The following is a 23,272-nucleotide window of genomic DNA, read 5'->3' on the forward strand; positions in this document are numbered from 1 at the left end:
ATCTGAAAATGAAATTAAAATAATCTGGCTTCTTTGTTTTTGACAAGGGTCTGAACGAATTCCGATTCATTTGAAAATAAAAAGAGGTCGGTATGGAGAAGCGTACAGTTCGTTCCCATAGGAATGCCGACAATTTGTTGAAAAGTCTACCTCCAAATTCAACAAATATGTTGTCGATAAGAAACTCCAACATACTGATCACTTGTTTTTCTGTGTAGCATGTTTTACCCTTTTGTTTTTCACTATTAACAAAATATGTCTTATTATATGCCAAAGTAATAAATAAATAGCGTATGTTACCATTTTTATGATGAAAGGCATCGTGGATTATTTCTGTCAGACGTTTTTTCCATTTCACATGGGGAATTGTGGAATACAGGGTTGGAAAATCAAAAGTTTTGATCGAACTAATTTCAGAAAAAGACCGAGATTTAAAATTATCTAGAAGTTCTTATGAAATTTTAAGAATCCACATATGGTTAATACTACTACGTGAGTAAACAGTTTCACAGTATTTCTGGAAGACTGCGAATGAATACACGAAATATAATTGCCCTATAGCTTATAGTTTGTAAGAAACTAACTTAACCCAGAAAACATAACATTGACAAATGAACCATGCCAGACAGACATGTACACCTTACAATAAATCTATGCATCAATTTTAGTTGATATATTGATTAAATTATATAAGAATCAAAACTAACCATAACTAGAGGCTCTCAAGAGCCTGTGTCGCTCACCTTGGTCTATGTGCATTTAATCAAATTTCCTTAAAATTTCTAATTCGGGGGCAGCAACCTAATAACGGGTTGTCTGTTTTGTCTGAAAATTTCAGGGCAGATAGATCTTGACCTGGTTAACAATTAACCCCTGTCATATTTGCTTTTAATGCTTTGGTTTTTGAGTTATTAGCCAAAATCTACATTTTGCCCCTATGTTTTATTTTTAGCCATGGCGGCCATCTTGATTCATTGGCAGGGTCACGCCACACTTTTTTTAAACTATATACCCCAATGATGATTGTGGCAAAGTCTGGTTAAATTTGGCCCATTAGTTTCAGAGAAGACGATTTTTTAAAAGAATACTAAAATTTTGAAAAATGGTAAAAAAATTGACTATAAAGGGCAATAACTCCTTAATTGGTCAACTGACAATTTTGGTCATGTTGACTTATTTGTAGATCTTACTTTGCTGAACATTATTGCTGTTTACAGTTTATCTCTATCTATAATAATATTCAAGATAATATAAATAAGCAAAAACTGCAAAATTTCCTTAAAATTACTAATTCAGGGGCAGCAACCCAACAACGGGTTGTCCGATTTGTCTGAAAATTTCATGGCAGATAGATCTTGACCTAATACATTATTTTACCTTATGTCAGATTTGCTCTAAATGCTTTGGTTTTAGAATTATAAGCCAAAATCTACATTTTACCCCTATGTTCTATTTTTAGCCGTGGCGGCCATCTTGGTTCGATGGCTGGGTCAACGGACACACTTGTTAAAGTAGATATTCCAAAGATGATTGTGGCCAAGTTTGGATTTATTTGGCCCAGTAGTTTCAGAGGAGAAGATTTTTGTAAAAGATAACTAAGATTTACGAACAAGAGGCTCTCAAGAGCCTGAATCGCTGACCTGGTAAACAATGCCTTCGGCCATGTTTTTTTAAGAAATAGAAAATAAAATACAAACTTTATTTTATACACCCTACTGATCATTCAAATGAAGTTTGGTTGAATTTGGTTGTGTAGTTTTAGAGGAGAAGATTTTTTAAAGTTAGCAAATATGATGAACAAATTGTGAAAAATTGTCATTAAAGGACAATAACCCCTTAAGGGGTCAATTGACAATTTGGTGTCATATTAACTTATTTGTAGATCTTACTTTGCTGATCATTTTTGCTGTTAACAGTTTATCTTTATCTATAATAATATTCAAGATAATGACCAAAAACTGCAAAATTTCCTTAAAATTACCAATTAAGTGGCATCAACCCAACAATGGGTTGTTTGATTCATCTGAAAATTTCAGGGCTGATAGATCTTGACCTAATGAACATTTTTACCCCATGTCAGATTTGCTTCAGAGGAGAAGATTTTTGTAAAAGATTACTAAGATTTACGAAAAATGGTTAAAAATGGACTATAAAGGGCAATTACTCCTAAAGGGGTCAACTGACCATTTCGGTCATGTTGACTTATTTGTAAATCTAACTTTGCTGAACATTATTGCTGTTTACAGTTTATCTCTATCTATAATAATATTCAAGATAATAACCAAAACAGCAAAATTTCCTTAAAATTACCAATTCAGGGGCAACAATGGGTTGTCCAATTCATCTGAAAATTTCAGGGCAGATGGATCTTGACCTGATAAACAATTTAACCCCATGTCAGATTTGCTCTAAATGCTTTGGTTTTTGAGTTATAAGCCAAAATCTGCATTTTACCCCTATGTTCTATTCTAAGCCATGGCGGCTATTTTTGTTGGTTGGCCAGGTCACCGGACACAATTTTCAAACTAGATACCCCAATAATGGTTGTGGCCAAGTTTAGTTCAATTTGGCCTAGTAGTTTCAGAGGAGAAGATTTTTGTAAAAGATAACTAAGATTTATGAAAAATGGTTAAAAATTGACTATAAAGGGCAATAACGCCTAAAGGGGTCAACTGACCATTTCGGTCATGTTGACTTATTTGTAGATCTTACTTTGCTGAACATTATTGATGTTAAAAGTTTATCTCTATCTATAATAATATTCAAGATAACCAAAATCAGCAAAATTTCCTCAAATTACCAATTCAGGGCCAGCAACCCAACAACGGGTTGTCCGATTCATCTGAAAATTTCAGGGCAGATAGATTTTGACCTGATAAACAATTTTACTTCATGTCAGATTTGCTGTAAATGCTTTGGTTTTTGAGTTATAAGCCAAAAACTGCATTTTACCCCTATGTTCTATTTTTAGCAATGGCGACCATCTTGGTTGGTTGGCCGGGTCACCGGACACATTTCTAAAACTAGATACCCCAATGATGATTGTGGCCAAGTTTGGTTAAATTTGGCCAAGTAGTTTCAGAGGAGAAGATTTTTGTAAAAGATAAGTAAGATTTACAAAAAATGGTTAAAAATTTACTATAAAGGGCAATAACGCCTAAAAGGGTCAATTGACCATTTCGGTCTTGTTGACTTATTTGTAGATCTTACTTTGCTGAACATTATTGCTGTTTACAGTTTATCTCTATCTATAATATTATTCAAGATAATTACCAAAAACAGCAAAATTTCCTAAAAATTACCAATTCAGGGACAGCAACCCAACAACAGGTTGTCCGATTCATCTGAAAATTTCACGACAGATAGATCTTGACCTGATAAACAATTTTATCCCATGTCAGATTTGCTTTAAATGCTTTGGTTTTTGAGTTATAAGCCAAAAACTGCATTTCACCCCAATGTTCTATTTTTAGCCATGGCGGCCATCTTGGTTGGTTGGCCGGGTCACCGGAAACATTTTTTAAACTAGATACCCCAATGATGATTGTGGCTAAGTTTGGTTTAATTTGGCGCAGTAGTTTCAGAGGAGAAGATTTTTGTAAAAGTTAACGACGCAGGACGACGACGGACGCCGGACGCAAAGTGATGGGAAAAGCTCACTTGGCCTTTTAGGCCAGGTGAGCTAATAATATCCAAAAACTGCAAAACTTCCTTAAAATTACTTATTTGGGGGCAGCAACCCAACAACGCGTCGTACGATTTGTCTGAAAATTTCAGTTTTCAGGTCAGGTGAGCTAAAAATGAGGTCAAGGGTAGATGATACCTGCATTAAACAAATACACCTAACAATCGTTCGTTTTTTGTGTTTTGTCATTTGATTTTTCCATGTTATTAGGGACTTTCCGTTTTGTTTTTCCTCTGAGTTCAGTATTTTTGTGATTTTGCTTTTTTCATACACCAAAGAAAGCTGACCTATGGCGCATAGTTCAAGACAAAAAGATCAAAACATACAACCTTAACTCTGACCAATTAACCGTGATGATGAGGCCAAGGTTAAATTAAACTAGTCACACTGACATGTGCATCGCAAAACATTTCCATACATCAAATATAGTTGACCTATTGCATATAGCATTAGAATATAGACCCAAAACATAAAACTTAACTATAACCACTGAACCATGAAAATGAGGTTATGGTCAGATGACACCCGCCAGTTAGACATGTACAACTTACAATCATTATTATTATTATTATTATTATACAATATTTAAATAGCGCATTATATAATTTGAAAAATTACCCTAAGCGCTTAAAATGAATAAACAAAAAATAAGATACATAAGGTAAAAGCAAAATATACAATCACATAAATACAATTTCTGAGCAGTGGCGTGTAAAATGAAAACATTGATTGTCGGTTAAATAGAATAATATAAAAGAATGTACAACCCACACAAAAAATATCAAAAATTTAAAATTAATCAAAATGAAAGAAAAGTAAAAAAAGTTTCAAAAAATAAAAATGAGTTAAGAAAAATTTAAAATTTCCTCTGTATAAATTTAAAATAATGATTATCATTAAACCACAGTGACTTAAGTATTAAAAATTATTAAGTAAAAGTTCACAATACAATCAACTGGTAAAACAAATTGTTCATAAATTTCAAAATTTACAAAAAATCAATGAAAGCACTTCGGAAAAAATATGTCTTAAGATCCTTTTTAAAAACGTCAAGAGATTGTTCATTTCGTAAGGATGAAGGTAAGCTGTTCCAAAGAGTTGGTGTGGCAATATCGAACCGTCGTTCACCATAGTGTTTGTCCTAACATCGTTTGGTAGTCGTAACAGCATGCTTTTCTCCGATCGCAAGGCTCTACCAGGTTTGTAATGTTCAACTAATTCCTGTAGGTATGATGGTGCCTTGCCATGAATTGCTTTAAAAATGTACAGCAGGAGTTTGTACTGACAACGAAAATGAACCGGTAACCAGTGCAATGAAATGAGAACAGGTGTTATTGAATCGTATTTTCTCTTGCGCGTTATTAGCCGTGCTGCTGTATTTTGCACACGCTGTAGTTTTGTTATTACACAGCTATTTGTTCCGTATAACAGCGCAATACCATAATCTAGTCGTGATGTAACGAGTGAGCACACTAGAGTCTTACATGCCTCATCTGTAATCAGGGATCTAATGCGACCAATATTTCGTATCTGATGAAAACATGCTTTTGTCGTTGCACTAGCTTGTTGTTCCATGCTGAGTGTTTTGTCAAAATAAAATCCAAGATTTTTCACACAAGAAGCATCAGTCAATATAGTTCCATCGAATGTTAGTTGGAAACTGGATAGTTGCTTTAGTTGTTGTTTTGGTGCAAACACAATTAATTCGGTTTTGTCTTGGTTTAATTTAAGCATGTTGATACTCATCCATGCACTGATATCCGACAAACAGTTCTCAAGACGATTGGAGAGGTCCGACCAGTCTCCAAGAGGTTTAATGACTTGATACACTTGCGTGTCGTCCGCGTATGAATGGTAAGACATCCCATGTCGCCTACAAATTTCTCCGACTGGTTTGGCAAACATACAGAAAAGTTTTGGTCCCAACACAGAGCCTTGTGGTACACCAAAGCCGAGTCTGATATCATCCGATTGTACCGATCCGATAGAAACACGCTGAGTTCTATCTGTCAAATATGATTTCAACCACAACAGTGCCTCATCAGTTATCCCAAATGAAAACTCTAAACGATTGAGAAGTATTGTATGGTCGATAGTGTCAAATGCAGCAGATAAATCAAGCATAAGCAAGACGACACAACAGTTATTATCAAGTGCGCACACAATATCATTATGGACGCGCAAGAGAGCGGTTTCCGTAGAATGGTAGGCACGATACGCTGACTGAACATGATCATAGAGAGAATAAGACGTGATGTGATTCTCAAAACGAGTGGCAACGACTTTCTCATTTATCTTGGATATGAATGGTAAATTTGAGACCGGCCGATAGTTTTTTAACACTTCTTTGTCTAAACTCGGTTTTTTCAATAGTGGTCTCACTACCGCTTGTTTAAAAGGCGTTGGAACACACATTTCCGATATCGATCTGTTGACTATATTTGTAATAGCTGGTAACAAGTAGTCCAAGCATAGTTTTAGAAGTTGGGTTGGTAATGGATCGAGTTCACATGACTTTGTTGGAGACGCTAGAATTATTTTCCGTATTTCTTCATTGGATGCTGATGACAGTGATGTTAGTTGATTACCTTCAAATTTAATGTCAGCTCTCATAGGATTACTGTCACTTGAGGAGGTGTTTGTTGTTGACAGGCTGTCACGAATTATACTAATCTTCCCAACAAAGAATTCACAAAACTTGTCGGCAAGTAACTTGTCATCCTCATGCTCGGGTAGAAATATTTCTCTTTTATTTCCCATCAAATCATTAGTCAAGCGATGCAGTTGTTTTTGATCGTGTCCAATTTCGGAAACTTTACTGGAGAAATAGTCTTTCTTGCATTTTATAAGAAGTTGGTTTGTTGTAATGCAAGACTCTCGGAACATTTGACGATGAATAGTCAGTTTCGTTTTCCGCATACCTCGTTCTGCTTTGCGGCGGTTTCTTTTAGCGACACGGAGGTCGTCTGTATACCACTCGGTATTAGGTCGTAGTATTAAGTTTTTAGATAATCATCCCATACACTAGATATAGTAGACATATTGCTTATTGTATCTGAGAAATTGACTTGGCCGTGAACACTTAACCTTATTAACCGATCCATGAAATGAGGTCGAGATCAGGCCTTGAAGTCATAAAACTTTGCTCAGTGCTCTAAGCACAAAAATCATGTTCCAAACATGAAATCCCGCAATTTGATTTGTTGATTTTGAAGTATGAATACAAAAAGTTGACTCGAAAGTTTTATGACTTCAAGACCAGATGTAAGACCAAGACTGTGTGCACCTGAGTCGACAGGGTAAATTTCATACATAGGCTAGACGTATTATGTGAGGCTTAAGATCTATCCTGGTTCCCGGTTCTACATTCCAGGAATTAGCTGATAGCCATACGCTGTCAGGTATACTTATTTTGGTTCATTAACATGTTTTGTAGTTAAGTGTGACGTCCATATTCACTGAACTAATCTACATTTTGAAGGGGCAACTTGAACCCACCTCCGGGGTTCTTCATTTTCTCGCTATGTTGAAATCCCGTTGGCAGTTAAGGCATGTTTCTGCTCTTTGGTGAGGTTGTTGTCTCTCTTTCACATTCCTGTAGAAGTACCGGAAGAGAAGGGAAGTAATTTTTCGAAAGTTGTAAAAATAAAGGACCAAACCTCTTTTATTATATTTATATGTATATTCCTTATATGGCCATTGGAGGTTTCCTGAGGTCAACTTGATAGTTAATTTTATGGCAACTAGACTAAAATACACACTAAATGAAGCTACATAATGTCAAACACATGCCCTATAAATTGATTATTTTAGACTTTTTATAATTTGGATAAATATTTTACATTGTAATAAATCAATTATGAGAATTTGAGTCAAATTGTTGAACATTAATTTGACAGCTAGTGCCCCTTTAATGATATAAAAAATATCCTAATCTTTATATATACATCTTCCCAAAAATTAGTCTTCTTTTGAAATTGATAGTTTATTGAGTTGGCATGGCAAATTGAGAAAATTATGTCATTCACATTACAAGATAACAACAATGATAACAATGTGTGTATGTTGAAATTCAAATCAATAGGTATTTCACATTAGAATAGAACATAACAATAGAATATCATAATATTAAACAAAGCCATCAAAAATTGTTTGACTGGTAACAACATAAACAATGATACGAACAGAAATGTATTGTGCAAATAATTATTTCATTCTCTAATTACCATTTCAAACAAAAAAAACTTTAATAACTTATCTTTCAAAAAAAAAAAAGTGTTTTTTCAAGTATAGATCCTTTAGGCATAGGTTAGATATATGTCTAATATACAATAAAGCTTTAAATCAAGAGGATGAAATGTAATAGACTAATTCTTAAGATAATTCTTACTTAAATATAAGAGTATGATGCTATACATTTCTATTATCCTTGGTTTAAAATGTTTCAATTTTCCAAGCAAATTAGCACATTTATCTTGCAATATCAAAATCAGTCTAGCATGATACTTTATATTTCTATTGTTCATGATTTTAAATGTTTCAATTTTCAAATCAAATTAGAGATTTTGCCATGTGATTATGGACTTTTCGAATTGATTTTCCTCTTAGTTCAATAATTTTGTGATTTTACTTTTTAGTACATTCATCTTTCAATATCAAAATCCAATCTAGCAGAAACAGACACATAATTTTCAATTTAGTTCTGAGCTGTTAAAAACAAAATATAACCAATAGTCTAATTCCAAAACTTCTCCTCGACTCCCAACAAAAAATATATTTAACATAGAAGTATCTCTTTAGATTCATACATTCAAACTACATATACCATAGCAACAATTATACTTTTACAGATATAAATATTAACATGATTTAATATATTATGCTTCGTAAAAATAACTTAAAACTCTCTAATTGATAATATAACTACATTGGTCAGGCATGTACAATATACCTTTCCAGGCAAAAAATGGTGATTTTATTTGTAATTATTTTGTTTATCCAATTTGAAAAATCATAGTGGTTATTCAGATTGCTTTCAACTAAAAACACCACAATCATTATATATCAACTTACCATGCAAGGCTGTTCCTAGAATAAATGTATGAGGGAGAAGGTAGGCACTTTTTATTTAACTCCACCATGCATACATTTTAAATTGGATATTTCATTTAAATGGTCAAGCAATGTTTCTTAAATAACCACCATCTATCAAATTTTACTAAAAGTGCCTTCCTCCTCCCCTCTCCATACAATTAGTTTAGGAACAGCCCTTATGTAACTTTGAAATAGAATGATTGTGGTGTTTTAAATAGTTGAAAGTCCTGATGTGTATACTAAGAACACTATGTTTACTAATTCAAATTGTGTACTATACTGTATCATATTGTAAACAATATATCCCATTATGAAGGCTGTATCACACTGCTTATACTTTTAACACACTGCTTTATTAAATTAATTCATGAAGTAAATTCTGACCAAATTTCAATGTCGGTATATATCCAGACAAGAAGAAAAATTTATCTTTGTGAACGATACTTTTCAATTTATATATCTTCTTTTCTGTGAGAGTTTTATGTCAATATCTATGAGGGTTGGACAGGGTTACATATTAGAAATAATGGACAAAAGCTTGAGAAAAAAGGGCAAACAAATAAAGTAGACAAAAAGAAAGAAAAAAAAGAAAAACAGAGAATATTGAGTTGCTAAAATATAAAGATAAAGAGCATAATAGGGTACAAAAATATATAGAATAGAAAATACTGGGCAAAATAAATAAAGAATAGAAAATATTGGGCAAAATAAAAAAAGAATAGATAAAAAAAAAATATATAAACATTAAAAGAATGATGAAATGAGGGATCCCCCATCCAGACCCTCTTTTATCTAAGGAATTTAAAGATAATAAGAGTATACAGTAACATATCTGATAATTATTTCTATACAGTCGATTCCACTTATTGCATACCGCTTAATAGCATAATTCGGTTAATTGCATACTTTTCTCCTGCACAAAACCATTTCCCATTCATCTAATGTTAAATTGTCCGGTTATATGCATAGCCTTACAAGTGGCATTTCGGTTAATTGCATAGAAAATAATCGCCAGCTAGGTATGCTTAGTTAAAACTGATGAGATTTTTGACCGGAAACGGCAATTTGGTAAGTATATTTTTCTTGAATGCATCATTATTTTCGTTATTATTTCAAATTTACTTCTGTGTTTTTTAAATACAGTTTTAAAACAGTTTCTTTCGTGTTTATGTGATTATAAAAAAGTCCTCGATGTGTACACAGGTAAAGTTTCCCATATTCTATTTTAAGCCTCGAGGTCATAAAAATGTCAATCAGCTGATTGTTGTAAAAACACAACCATTCTATGATCTTCTATTTTCAAAGGTGTTAATTATTGATTGGGTTTCAAACAATGTTCATAGATTTTCATTTTTAGTGAATTTTTAAAACATTAATGCCTGCTAATTATCGATCATTATCCAATGTGTTAATCTCGTAATTCGGCTAGGGGTGATCTACATTTATGTTAAATATTACAGGACATTTATATATGGTTGAAGAATTTAATAAATCAATCTTTCATTTTTTATATTTTTTTAAAAGAACATCTACTTCCAGTTATTATATTTTCTAACTTTCAACACTCGTGTCCAGCAAATAACCCGCACAGGGCCCCATTACCTGACTGCTTTGCATATACGAAACTAACGAGGTTAAAGTGACAGTGTTACATCACTGTGTAATCGGTAAATACTGCATATCAGTTTCATTACACATTTATTGTTTAAAATGATTATAAACTATGTACTATTGTTAAACAGTTTGTTTTAATCAAAGCGTAACAATGTAATGTGTACATCCGGGTCATAGGAACAAATCTATTTTTAGAACAATTTTATTTTCGTATCACAGGCAAAGGAAAAGTCGGTAAATAAATAAACTAAAAACAAGATGTGTTTATAAACTTTATTGAAAGTATGCACAATGAAATAAAATGTATGACTCTAGAAAAATAACTTTTATTAGAATAAATATTAGCATTCCATATGTTGTAAGTGGATTATGGACTATCATCTTTCTTCAGGGATTATCTTTTAATCACTGTTAATACTGATCTGCACTACCGATGTTATTTGACTCCGTAATTTGGCATTTCGGATATAAGCATACTCCGCTTTATTGCATAATTTCGTCTGACAAATAGGCTATGCAAATAACCGGAATGTATTGTACTGCCAGTATTATGCAAAAATAAATTAATTTGATAGGCAAAAGTTACAAAGATCTAATTGCATAAAATAAATTTACAAAGTGAAGCTATTACAGGAATCCATATTATTGCATAGCAATATAATATTACCCACAGAAAGTAACCAAAAGTTAGCGTGCAATAAATTCTAATATTGCACTAGTGCAATAAATCATCAAAATTCATCATGTCATCAACAACAAATTCTTAGTTTAAACCAATTTTTACTTACAAATATTATATTTCTATACAATAAATGGGTTATTGCATGAATATTAGGGAATATTGTCACTTGCAGAACATATATTGCACTCGCAAGCTCGTGCAATATAAAATTCTACTCTGGACAATATTCCGCAATATTCATGCAATAACCCCATATAGTTATCTTTTTTTTAATATCTTTATAGTGCAATTGCAAAACAAATATATAATATCTCAAGAGAAACCAGGTCACAGATGACTATAATTATTTGTTCTCACTTTCGATCTACCGAAAACATAAACTGTATTTTTGTGGATACTTCAGTTCATGTTTCACCCTTCCTAACTCATTACTCATCAGATTAATAAAGTAATTCTAAAATTTGCTTGATGTAGTTAAATAAGGAAAGTTTCATATACAATTTACATACATTGTTTAAAAATATAAAATTTATTTGTACGACCTTTAGAAACAGGACAAAAAATGAGGCTCGCCAAGCTTTTAACCTGTTTCAAAGTGAGTACAAATAAATATTATATAATTTATATAATAACACTTGAAAGTTTAGTTATTAAAAATCTAAAACATTGTCAGTAATTTCTCAAAGAAGTCAACATAGTTTAAACGCAGACCTCAAAATGAACTGGTATGGAAACAAAATATTCATATTACCGCTTGCTCAACATGAAAGCAGGGCACCAGGAGACTTTATTTGTACAAGTGCAAATAAAGCTAAAAGTTATTTGTATATCTGTTATTTGTACAACAGTTGGCAGGATACAATTTTTTTACACATTCACAAATATCTAAATTCAAGTTACATTTCTACTTGTGAAAGACGCTAAAAAATAAATTAGTTTACAGTATATTCCTTTATAGTCACACAGTTTATGGTAAGCATTCTAAAACTATCTCTCTTTATATTCCATCTAAGTTATTATATGATGGTCCTAATCCAGAGAGTGATCCGACACCTTAATACACCATATGTTTCACATTAAATCCCAACACCTGGTCCCTGAAAACAGTTATGGTCCTTTTATTCCTTTTTTGTCTACAAAAATGAAGTCTTTATGCAGATATTTTAACTTGAAAATTGTTCTACACCTTTCAAATTTTTATCTTAATACATTTGATGCCTAAAATAGAAAAAATAACAAAATTTGGTTTATGAATTTTAAGGTAAAGCAAGAATGTACTCAATTTTAAAAGGTAAAAAAATATTTCTAATGCTGTCAAACTGAATTAATGACCTGCTTAACATACATATAGAATTATCTATAGTTCTAATAATAACTGGTCAACTTTTCTATAATTTTGATATAATATGTCTAACAACGTAGTTCACTACACTAAAAAAAACTCTATGAAACATAACTGTGTTTTCAGGCCAACAGTCCTCAAATTAGAATTGCTTAATTAAATTGAAATAATTGAATATTTTGTTATTGTGTACATTTGTCCATGATCTAAGATATTTCACCAAAAAAAACCAGTATCAACAATTTTATAGTAATTACATATCAGAAAAAAAAATTTGAAAATGTGTAACAAGTTAATAAATAAATAAATATGAATATGAAGTATATCAACCATTATATACAAAAAGGCATATAAAAATATGATTCAAAACACTCAAAAGAACCAGAATAATCAGAGTTAGGCTAAACACTTAACAGACTCAGATTGATCATAATCAGTCAGATGTAAAAGCTGCAAAGCACCCAATGACACAGACAAATAAACAGATCACACCAATTAGAATGTAGGTTGATGTGATTACCCAGAATGCAAACCAATAAACAGTCGGATGACAAAAGTCTGTGTGTGTTGGATCGGTAGAAAAGTGACCATGAGTTCTGTAGACCCAAACATTACCTGTAAAAAAAAAAGGAAAATTTATACAATTAGTGACATATTATCAAAAACAAGCAATCTTAAAAATACAGTGAAGATACTTCCTTAAAGTTCTAGATTTATCTTTCCTGTTTATATTACACAAATGTACGAAAAACACTAACACATTGACTTTTTTTATATATAATCCATAGAAAGTGCTAATTGGCATAACAGCTGGATAATTGAAAAGACATCTCACTCAATATTTTTGCAAATTAGGTTCCAGGTTGTTCATAGCAATTTATTTGGAACCAGGAGTTCCTTTGTAATAAACTTTCAAAAGATTAGTTCACAATAAAATTGCCTGCAAAAGTAAGAATGTTTATTTGTATTCATGAATAAAACTAGGGTACAGTACAAACCAGCAATAAACCAGGCCAGCAGGAAACAGTTGATGATGTAGTCCAATGGGTTGCCTTTAACATTTTCCTGCTGTTCTTCCTCTGGTTCATTCCTGTTCTTTGCCTTCTTGCCCAACCCCATTAAATTGGCAATAATACCAACACTTCCGGCAACAATCAGGTAAATAGGAATATACCTCTCTGCTGGACAGTCATGGATGTACATTGATCCTGCAATTATAAATTATTTCATTAATTATGATTCTAATGCAATTTGTATGTAACAATTTTTTTCATTGCCATTCTGTTATGTTCTGGTTAAGATAATCCCTCCTTCAAAGGAGCACTTCACACAATGAAGAATAAAATGTTTATAAATGTACCTAAAAAGACATCCTAGGTACGCCTCATGAGATGAGTGTTGGTTACTGGCAAAGACCCTTCACTTGCTAGGTGGCCATCTTTGTTTAATTAAATTGTTTTTGTTTCTTACTATTTTGATGTTCTCTTTGCAGTATGGACTCGACATTGACTGCTTTCAGGGCTAGGGTAATCAGCTGGGCGGCCCACTAACCATTAAAACCGATTCTAGCATTCAATTTATACTGAGTCAGTGATTAAAGTTAGTGTGGCTTAAAATGATTTTTAATCATGTCATTATGGTTTTACATTCTTTTTTTTGTAAATTTGAATTTCATTTGCTTGTTTTACATTTGCATTCTGAAAAACATTTAAATTTGTATTTTGATATTTGCTTGCTTACATTTTTATAGTACTTCTACACCGTACATGTGAATTGTTCATTTGTACAGTATAAATTAATTGTCCATCTGTATTTACATATTTCTTTACATCTGTACTGTTCATATTTCTTGTACATCTATACTAAACTTATTTACCTTAAATATTTACTATATATATATATATACAACTCGTCTAAACATCAACCCAACAATGTTAGATCTGTAAATTTGCTTTTTGGTTCTTCCCTCGCCGGGATTCGAACCCATGCTACTGTGATATCGTGACACCAAATCGCCTGCACTGCAGCCGTCCCGCTAGACCACACGACCACCTGGGCTCTCAAAAAAAGAGCTTTCGGTGGCCATATGTTACCTTTCCACGTCAGTTTTAATCTAGCGGCGTACTACAGTACATGATATATAAGGCATGAAGATGTTATTGTTACAGATCAGCTAAATTATCTATAGTAAAGGATCCTACAAATTAATGTAAGATACAGTCACAGAAAATAATTATATTCATAAGTACGTCTGAGTATTATATATACATATCTGTACTGTACATATTTACTGTTCATCATATATCAGTACTGTACAGATATATTGTTCATCAGTACTGTGTATATATCCTGTTCATGTCATCATGTGTGTTCTATAGATATAGGAAGATGTGGCATGAGTGCCAATGAGACAACTCTCCATCCAAATAACAATTTATAAAAGTAAACATTTATAGGTCATGGTACTGCCTTCAACATGGAGCCTTGGGCTCACACCGAACAGCAAGCTATAAGCAAGCTGTAATGTCAGGGTACCCAAATTGCACCTATTTTGACAGTTTTTTAACAGTGTTTTCCATTCGGCATTTAAGCCGGGTGTGCCGACCACCTTCTTTTCAAAGCCGACCACCTTTCCATTTTAGGAGGTGGTCGGCTTTTTTTCAAATTCCGGATTTTTTTCGGTTCAGCACCGTAAAAATTTAAATACTAATCGCGCCTCGCAGATTTGTTTTCATTGACAAAAATGGCGGATCGTCAAATTTCAATGGTTTCTTTTATTAATCGGGGGAATGGAAAGGCAGATGACGATGGTGATAAGGAAAATTCTAAGCCATATAAGTCAACTAAAACGGATAGTTGTATTGAAATTTTTGAAATTAAAAAAAAGTATCAAAACAACAGAAAAGGCACACAAGCGATCGCGATCGCGAAGATAAACAGGTTGGGAACAATCCCCAAATGAGGGATATCACTTAAATGAGTGACTGTCCCTCAGGCAAGGTGTCATATTACCGTTGAAGAAAAGAAAAAAAAACTTAGATTTTTTAACTTAAAAGGGGGAAAATCGTTTTATTTGGTACAACATTTCTAAAAGAGTGTCCCATTATTTTTAATGTCCATAATGACAAAAAAGATATAAGTCCAGAAATAAATATGTGCTCATTTGTATCTCTTTAAATGTACCCCTCATAAAAGGGATAGTCATTACATTGAGAGGTTACCCCTCATATGAGGGGTGGTGATAAATATGAACAGGACTTCAAATGGCTAATCGTCACAGAAGGATATTACTGTTCTGTGTGTCAAAAATACAGCACTAAAGTCTAAAGCGAGGAATAGGACAGAAACTTGGTTCGATAGGCCATGCATTCGCAGGAGGGAGTCCTGCAAAAGCCATCATGATCTGCTATCCGAGATGCAAAAAAACTAATTTGTCTAATCATTTAATGAAACGCTAGCAGTGATAGCAGAAAAATGGTTCAATTCCATTAAATGTGAATACAATATTAATCCTTCTCTTTTGTGACCCCAACCCACAGTAAAAAAAAATAAACCCTGTTGAAAATATTAAAAAAAATATCACCCGGTTGCAAGAGTTTTTTTCAAAACACCCACCTTACCTTAGTGAAAAAAGGAGAACACTGTTTACAATTTTTAACCTACGTTTATTTATACTTCAAACAAAAGTTTTCATTATTTTGTAGATGTATCATTATTCATTATATGGTTTCACCAATTTAATTTTGAATCCATATGGAATCATAGAAAAATTGGTCTAAACTGACCTCCAAACCATCAGTGATTCTGAAATGAGGAGTACCCAAATTGCATCCATACTTAAATTCGCATCGTCAAAAGTATATTAACAAAGCTTTTGTTTGATTTTTATGCCCCACCTACGATAGTAGAGGGGCATTATGTTTTCTAGTCTGTGCGTCCGTTCGTCCGTCTGTCTGTCTGTTCGTTCGTTCGTCCGTCTGTCCCGCTTCAGGTTAAAGTTTTTGGTCAAGGTAGTTTTTGATGAAGTTGAAGTCCAATCAACTTGAAACTTAGTATACATGTGCCCTATGATATGATCTTTCTAATTTAAATGCCAAATTATAGTTTTGACCCCAATTTTACGGTTCACTGAACATAGAAAATGATAGTGCAAATTTCAGGTTAAAGTTTTTGGTCAAGGTAGTTTTTGATGAAGTTGAAGTCCAATCAACTTGAAACTTAGTATACATGTGCCTTATGATATGATCTTTCTAATTTAAATGCCAAATTATAGTTTTGACCCCAATTTTATGGTTTACTGAACATAGAAAATGATAGTGCAAATTTCAGGTTAAAGTTTTTGGTCAAGGTAGTTTTTGATAAAGTAGAAGTCCAATCAACTTGAAACTTAGTATACATGTTCCCTTTGATTAGATCATTCTAATTTTAATGCCAAATTAGAGAATTTATTCCAATTTCACGGTCCACTAAACATAGAAAATGATAGTGCGAGTGGGGCATCCGTGTACTGTGGACACATTCTTGTTTCAAATATTTTGAACAATTGGATATTAGTCCATGCTTACTCTTCGTTTTTTAAGAAAAGGATACTTGTAACATATTGTATTTGCTCATTTTAAAAAGATGACGTTTTGATGACGTCGCATGGTGATGTTTCAGTAGATTTTGCTTTTTCACTAAACACTTCATCTGTTGATAACTACTATGAACAATTTGTGCATATCTAAATATTTTTACCTATGTTGAAAGATGTGTATAGTATCAAATTATAAAAATACAAATTGTTTAGTCTCTAGGAAATCTTGTAAGATTTCCGCTGCTATTTTCGCTAAAAAGGTGCAATTTAGGTACCGTTACGTTACATATGTACTGAACTTATATACTATATACATGTTTTAATGCTCTTTACTCACCAATAGCTATCATGGCAATGGGTAAAGCCAGCAGTAAACCCAGACATACTGTGCAGCCCACTGAAAAGAAGGGCAAATAATATAAATCATTAGTTTTGTCTAACTAGATATGGCTCAAAATAATATACCAGTGAAAATGAAAGTCAAGAATTACTTCAGTAATTTTTCCTGACTTTGTATGGTTTGATATGTTGAACAACTGAAACAAAAAGTCAATAAAAAATTTTTACTATATAGTAAATTTACCTATAAATAGAACATGGCTGAAACAGTTGAACCACATAAAGGAAAGTAAAAAATTACTTCAGTAATGTTACCTGATTAGATATGACTCAAAATGATGAACCACTTACAGAAAAGTCGAGAATAATTTCAGTTATCAGAGGCAGATTAGGGGGGCAGAGGGGGCTTGCCCCCCCCCCTTTTTGAGAAAAAATTTGGTTGATTATATAGGGAATCACTGAAGCGTGACAGGAGTGGGATCCCTCTTAGGCAGCCAGTGGGCCCCCACTGGTTATTTTACCTGATTAATTAGCCATGGCTCAAAATGATGAACCACTGTATAACTGAGGAGTGCTTGGTTCTGATCTTATATCAAGTTGTACACATGTAATTATAAACACTTTGATTGTGATTGGCATTGACAATTGCTATCCTCTTTTCTTTCATTGTTATAACAAAAAATGTGACTAATTCCCAATTTTACTTTCCAAGATCAACACGGTTACCACAGCATGCATAGCTGTAGTATATGAAGAGCAACTGAAATCACAAATAGTTTTTGGTTGGGTTCATTTTGCTTGGTCTATAGTTATCTGTGTAGTGCTTGGTTGACAGTTGTCTGTCTTTTTGTCGATAAATTGGTTGCCAACATGGTCAATGAAATGTCTTTATCATGTTAATGGTTTGCTGGGTGTTATTTTTATTTTCCCTTTTTAAATTTTTTGGCTGCATTCCATTCTAAAATTGAGAAAGGAAATGGGGAATGTGTCAAAGCGACAACAACCCGACCATAGACAAATGCAATACTGTCTGTTTTTCTTCAACTTATGATTTTGTATTGTCCTATTGGTACCTTGTGCCTCTTTTTTGAGTGGCTAATTGGAAAAATTATTCAAAAAATTTACAATATGAAATAACAAATTATATGAGAATTTTAGATGATTATTTTTCTATTTATTTTATCAGTCTGACTGTAAATTTATACTTACATGTCCCAAACAATATTCCTAGGAAGGAAACAAAGAATCCAGCTTTTGATGTTGATTTTTGTTTTGCTGCCTTTACTCTACCATACAAAGATTCATATGATGGAGGAGGAGTTTGATCTGTAATGGTTAAAATATATGAAAAGCAATAATAAAACACAGGCGAAATTACAAAGTTTTTTAGTAATACAAATAATGTTACTAGGGAATTATGTATGTGCCTGTCCCAATTCAGGAGCCTGTGATTCAGTGGTTGTCTTTGTTTATGTGTTACATATTTTTTTTTCGTTCATTTTTAATATAAACTAGAACACACCCGTGATATCGCGGGTCCGTGACTGAATTAAAGTATATAACTATTCGCAAGCCTTATTTTAGTATTTGTATTGTCATCTGATAAAGTCATGCCGATTATAAGATACACAGTTTTCTCTGCTTTCAAATCTTTCTGTTTGAACCCGTCGAACTGGAACTTATCAATTATTGATAATATTCATTATTTGGAAAACAAAAGGTCCTGGAATGGAATATTTTTTAATCAACAGCATTGTCCTATATTAGTTATAAATAAAGTTGAATTCTTTGATTTGCTGTTTTACGTCATGCCCGCTAACAAATTGAAAACAGTACCTATACGCCTTATTTTAGTCCAGATTTTTAGTATTCGTATTTTTATCTTAGAAAGTCTAACTGATTAAAATACTACAATAGGTAACAATTTGACAATTAATATATAGTAGTGTCAACCCTGTGATTATGACCCGTGTAATACTATATAGCATATTAATCCTGAATACACCGTTTGGTGGTGCGCTTGTCAGATGCGGAACGTACAGAGAAGGTAATCGGTAACAGGTGAATATACTATTGGTATCGGTATCGGACTCGACCCGGAACTTCTTAATTATTGGCAATATTAATTACGTGGAAAACAAAAGGACCTGGAGTGGTGTAATTTTTAATCTACACCTTTGTACTATATTAGTAATTATATAAAGTTGAATTCTTTGATTCATCGTTTTTACGTGATGACGGCTGACAAATTGGACCTCGTAATTTTAGTATTATAGATAAGGCCGTTAGTTTTCTCGTTTGAACTTTTTACATTGTCATTTCGGTGCCTTTTATAGCTGACTATGCAGTATAGGCCTTGCTTATTGTTGAAGGCTGTACAGTGACCTATAGTTGTTAATTTCTGTGTCATTTTGGTCTCTTGTGGATAGTTGTCTCATTGGCAAATCATACCACATCTTCTTTTTTATATATATCACAATCATTAGAACTCACATTTTGATATCTGATACATATATTTGTAAAACACAATAGTTACTGTTGCATTTTTGTACATTACTCAAAAAATCATGATAATAAATGCACATAATCATGAAAATAGTTTCTGAATATTCAGTATCAAAACACACCATTTTGTTATATGTTTTTGGCTTTGAACTAGCTGTCAATAACTGTGTGGTTCCAGTTACCCTACCTACCCTACTTTTTAGTCTTAAAAATAGCCTATCCTAAAGATTTTTTTGTCATTTTTCATTAAGTTCTGTTAAAGTCATAATGTTGCTCCCATAGACATGATAGACTCAATGTAAAAAATAAACAAAAAAATTTAAAAAATCCCTACCTACCTACCCTAACTTTAATTTAGATGTAACTCGAACCACATATACTATTTTATTTGGCCTGAGTATACTTAGATCTGTACTAGTGTATTTCAGCTTTGTATCGATCTGTTGATATGAGTTAAGACATTTTCAACTGCCTTTTATAGTTTGTTCTTATGTTGTACATGTATGTTACATCACTGTCCTAGGTTAGGAGGAGGGTTTAAACGTTTTTAAGCCCACCACATTCTGTATGTGCCTGTCCAAAGTCAAGAGCCTGTTATGCAGTGGTTGTCATTTGTTGCTGTATTCCATATATGTTTTTCATACCTAAGTTTTGTACATTATAAATCATGCTGTTAGTTTCCATCTTTGAGTTGTTTGAAATTAGTCATTTGGAAATGTTTGGGGGCCTTTTATAGCTGACTATTCGGTTAGGGTTTTACTCATTGTCGGAGGCCATTTAGTGAACTATGGAATAATCACTATTGTAGTTAATTTCTGTGAAATGTGGTCTCTTGTTGAGAGTTGACTCTGTCAATCATACCATATCTTCATCTTTTTAGTTTCTTAAAAAGCTCGTCATTTTGAAACAAATTAAGTGTTGATTGCAGTTGTTTGGATTATTGAACATCATTAAGACTTTTCTAGTTTTGTTCATTCAGACATTGTTGACATGGTTGAAGACCACACATTTTATAGTGTACTGGTCTAAAATCTTCACTTTAAACTAAAGCAATTAAAAAAAAAAAATGTCTTGATAAACAAACAGTTGACAATATGACAACAAACCTTGTGTATAAGATGGTGGTGATTGTGTGTTTGATATATACTGGCTCTCATTATATTCTGGAGGTGGACCCTGAAAATGAAAAAAGATAAATTAATACTAGATGTGTCATAACGACACGAATGGCCCCGTTCCAAAAATTTGAAAAATCTGCAATTTCAACAACACATGCGGACAAAAACAAGGTGGTAGTTCTTATCGGGGCCTATTATAGCTGACTATGAGTATGCGGTATGGGCTTTGCTCATTGTTGAAGGCCGTACGGTGACCTATAGTTGTTAATGTCTGAGTCATTTTAGTCTTTTGTGGATAGTTGTCTCATTGGCAATCATACCACATCTTCTTTTTATATTCACATATACTAAATCTGCTCAAAATCTTAAGGCCTTAAAAAACATATAACTGAGATTTTGAACAATTTCTCAAAGTCCAAAGCCCGTAATTTCGACCAAAAACTAGTGAAGCGTAACGAAACTCAAACTTGATCTGTAACTCATCATGGTTTCTCACTGCATTGAAGATCTATTGGTGACCTTCTGCTGTTATCTGTTCTATGGTCAGGTTGTTGTCTCTTTGACACATTCCCCATTTCCATTCTCAATTTTACTCTTAAAGAATTATAATTTATATGAATGAAACATTGTTTAAACAGGGCCTAAATAGCTTCAACTGCATGAAAAAGTTGTGTAATTTCAGAAACTTACCCGAAATAGAATAAATAACATAAGTTGTTACTGTATTTAGTTTTACAAATTATAACCTAATGAGTTTTAGATAGGATGACAAATCACATGGGGAAGGGCCCGGTTAAGGGGGGCTGATCAATCCCAGATCACGCTTATTGTTTAGTGAGAATCCTGTATCCCCCTTCTCAATGAAATAATAGCTCATGTAATTGATCTGTTTCCTGTTTTCACTCTGAATCATTTGACTTTCTCATGTCACGGATAAAAAAAATGGCCAATCCCGACAAGACCCCCACCTCACAAATTGAAATATAATAGAAGTTTGCATTCAAGGTACATTTTTCAAAAATACAAGTTAAATACCTTGTGTTATATAGAGGTATTTAGGAGTAATTTTTTCCACCGACAAGAATTCTGTATTCTGACATTTTAAAATTCTGTATAATTTCTGAAGGTGTCACTGCTGCCAGTTGGGTTGTCGATCTCTTTTGTATATACAGTATTATATATATATTAAACTCTCAAGTGTACAGTTGTTCTACCATTCTACCTGGATTTTGCGGCGATCATTAAGTCGATAACTTCTTTTGCCGCCTCGTAATTAACTTTATATTAAAATACTTATGATTTAACTACATGTAAGAGCTGTGGGCATAAATACAAGGAATATTTTAATTTTCATTATAATATTTTAAACACTTGTCATATTTAAATACTGCTCATCCTGGTAAACAACTCACTTGTACTTTAATTATGAATATATTTGTCAAGTATTAGCCCCTGTACATTTACTATGTAACTAACGTCACTAACGTTACCTATTGTTTACGTTGACTTATAATTACACCTTATCGCTAATAGGACGCTTGAACTTTTGAGTCTTTGACGCATACAACAATCACTTTTCCATTGTGGCGTCGAATATTTTGTTTTATGACGTCAAAATTTTACGAGAACCAGTGTGATATCCAGTAATGGCGGACAAATAGCGTTAAAGTGTATTGTTTACATAACGTTGCCTTGTGCTCAACGCCTCATAACTTTAATACAATTTGATATGAACACACTATCATAACTAACCCTTAAGCGAAGAACTAACCACAAGAAACATAATACACCATAATATTATTAGACAAAGGCTTGTGTATCATCAGCCTATATCATATCGTCTGAACCTAAAAGACAAATCAAAAGTTATGAGAAAATTTTGACTTGTTTTGTGTCTATTGTTTTTCAAATCTTTTAGTTGTCATTCCTTGTTTAGAAACACATTATTGCTACCTCTGCTTCTTCTGCTTTAAAAGTTCCGTTGGAGGTCATGTTTTCTATTATATTTCACTAAATCAGGTGAATATCTGAGTCAATCTGCCAATATGTCAATTTTTGTTCAATTTCCTTTTCGAGTTATCTCTCCTTGACTAAGGTATGTCAAAGGTGCCAAAAGAGCATACCAAAAATGTAAAACCACGAAGTAACATATATGTTACAGTAAATAGGTGAAATTAGGAATTACACGTAATTACTAAACAATTCAGTAAATATCTGTAATTACTCATCAATTTGATAAATGAAATATGCACATTGATCTAGACAGGTGATTATAGGCACTGGCTACGGTTACATGGAAATGTACCAATAATAAAAA

The 23,272-nt window shown here is 32.8% G+C and overlaps 1 protein-coding gene across 1 annotated transcript; it reads right to left on the bottom strand.

Moving 5' to 3' along the window:
• Positions 1–11,717: 11,717 nt before the first annotated feature.
• On the bottom strand, positions 11,718–23,043 carry LOC143042750 (transmembrane protein 272-like). The gene is made up of 6 exons (XM_076215203.1): positions 22,909–23,043; positions 20,944–21,013; positions 18,542–18,658; positions 17,331–17,390; positions 13,416–13,625; positions 11,718–13,032 (listed from the first exon to the last, which is right to left on the bottom strand). Exons 1-6 carry the CDS (start codon positions 22,945–22,947, stop codon positions 12,851–12,853), a joined length of 678 nt encoding a protein of 225 aa, XP_076071318.1. The 5' UTR covers positions 22,948–23,043; the 3' UTR covers positions 11,718–12,850.
• Positions 23,044–23,272: the final 229 nt, after the last annotated feature.

This window comes from Mytilus galloprovincialis, chromosome 8 (genome assembly GCF_965363235.1).
Source record: "Mytilus galloprovincialis chromosome 8, xbMytGall1.hap1.1, whole genome shotgun sequence".
Taxonomy (NCBI): Eukaryota; Metazoa; Mollusca; class Bivalvia; order Mytilida; family Mytilidae; genus Mytilus; species Mytilus galloprovincialis.

What these genes read in the sequence shown, in the direction of transcription:
- LOC143042750 (XM_076215203.1), bottom strand. Translation starts at nt 22,947, where the DNA reads ATGACCTCCAACGGAACTTTTAAAGCAGAAGAAGCAGAG. An exon ending in TTAAAGCAGAAGAAGCAGAG is followed by an intron (nt 21,014 to 22,908) that starts GTAGCAATAATG and finishes TTTCATTTTCAG; the next exon opens with GGTCCACCTCCAGAATATAA. An exon ending in GCTGGCCTGGTTTATTGCTG is followed by an intron (nt 13,033 to 13,415) that starts GTTTGTACTGTA and finishes TTTTTTTTACAG; the next exon opens with GTAATGTTTGGGTCTACAGA.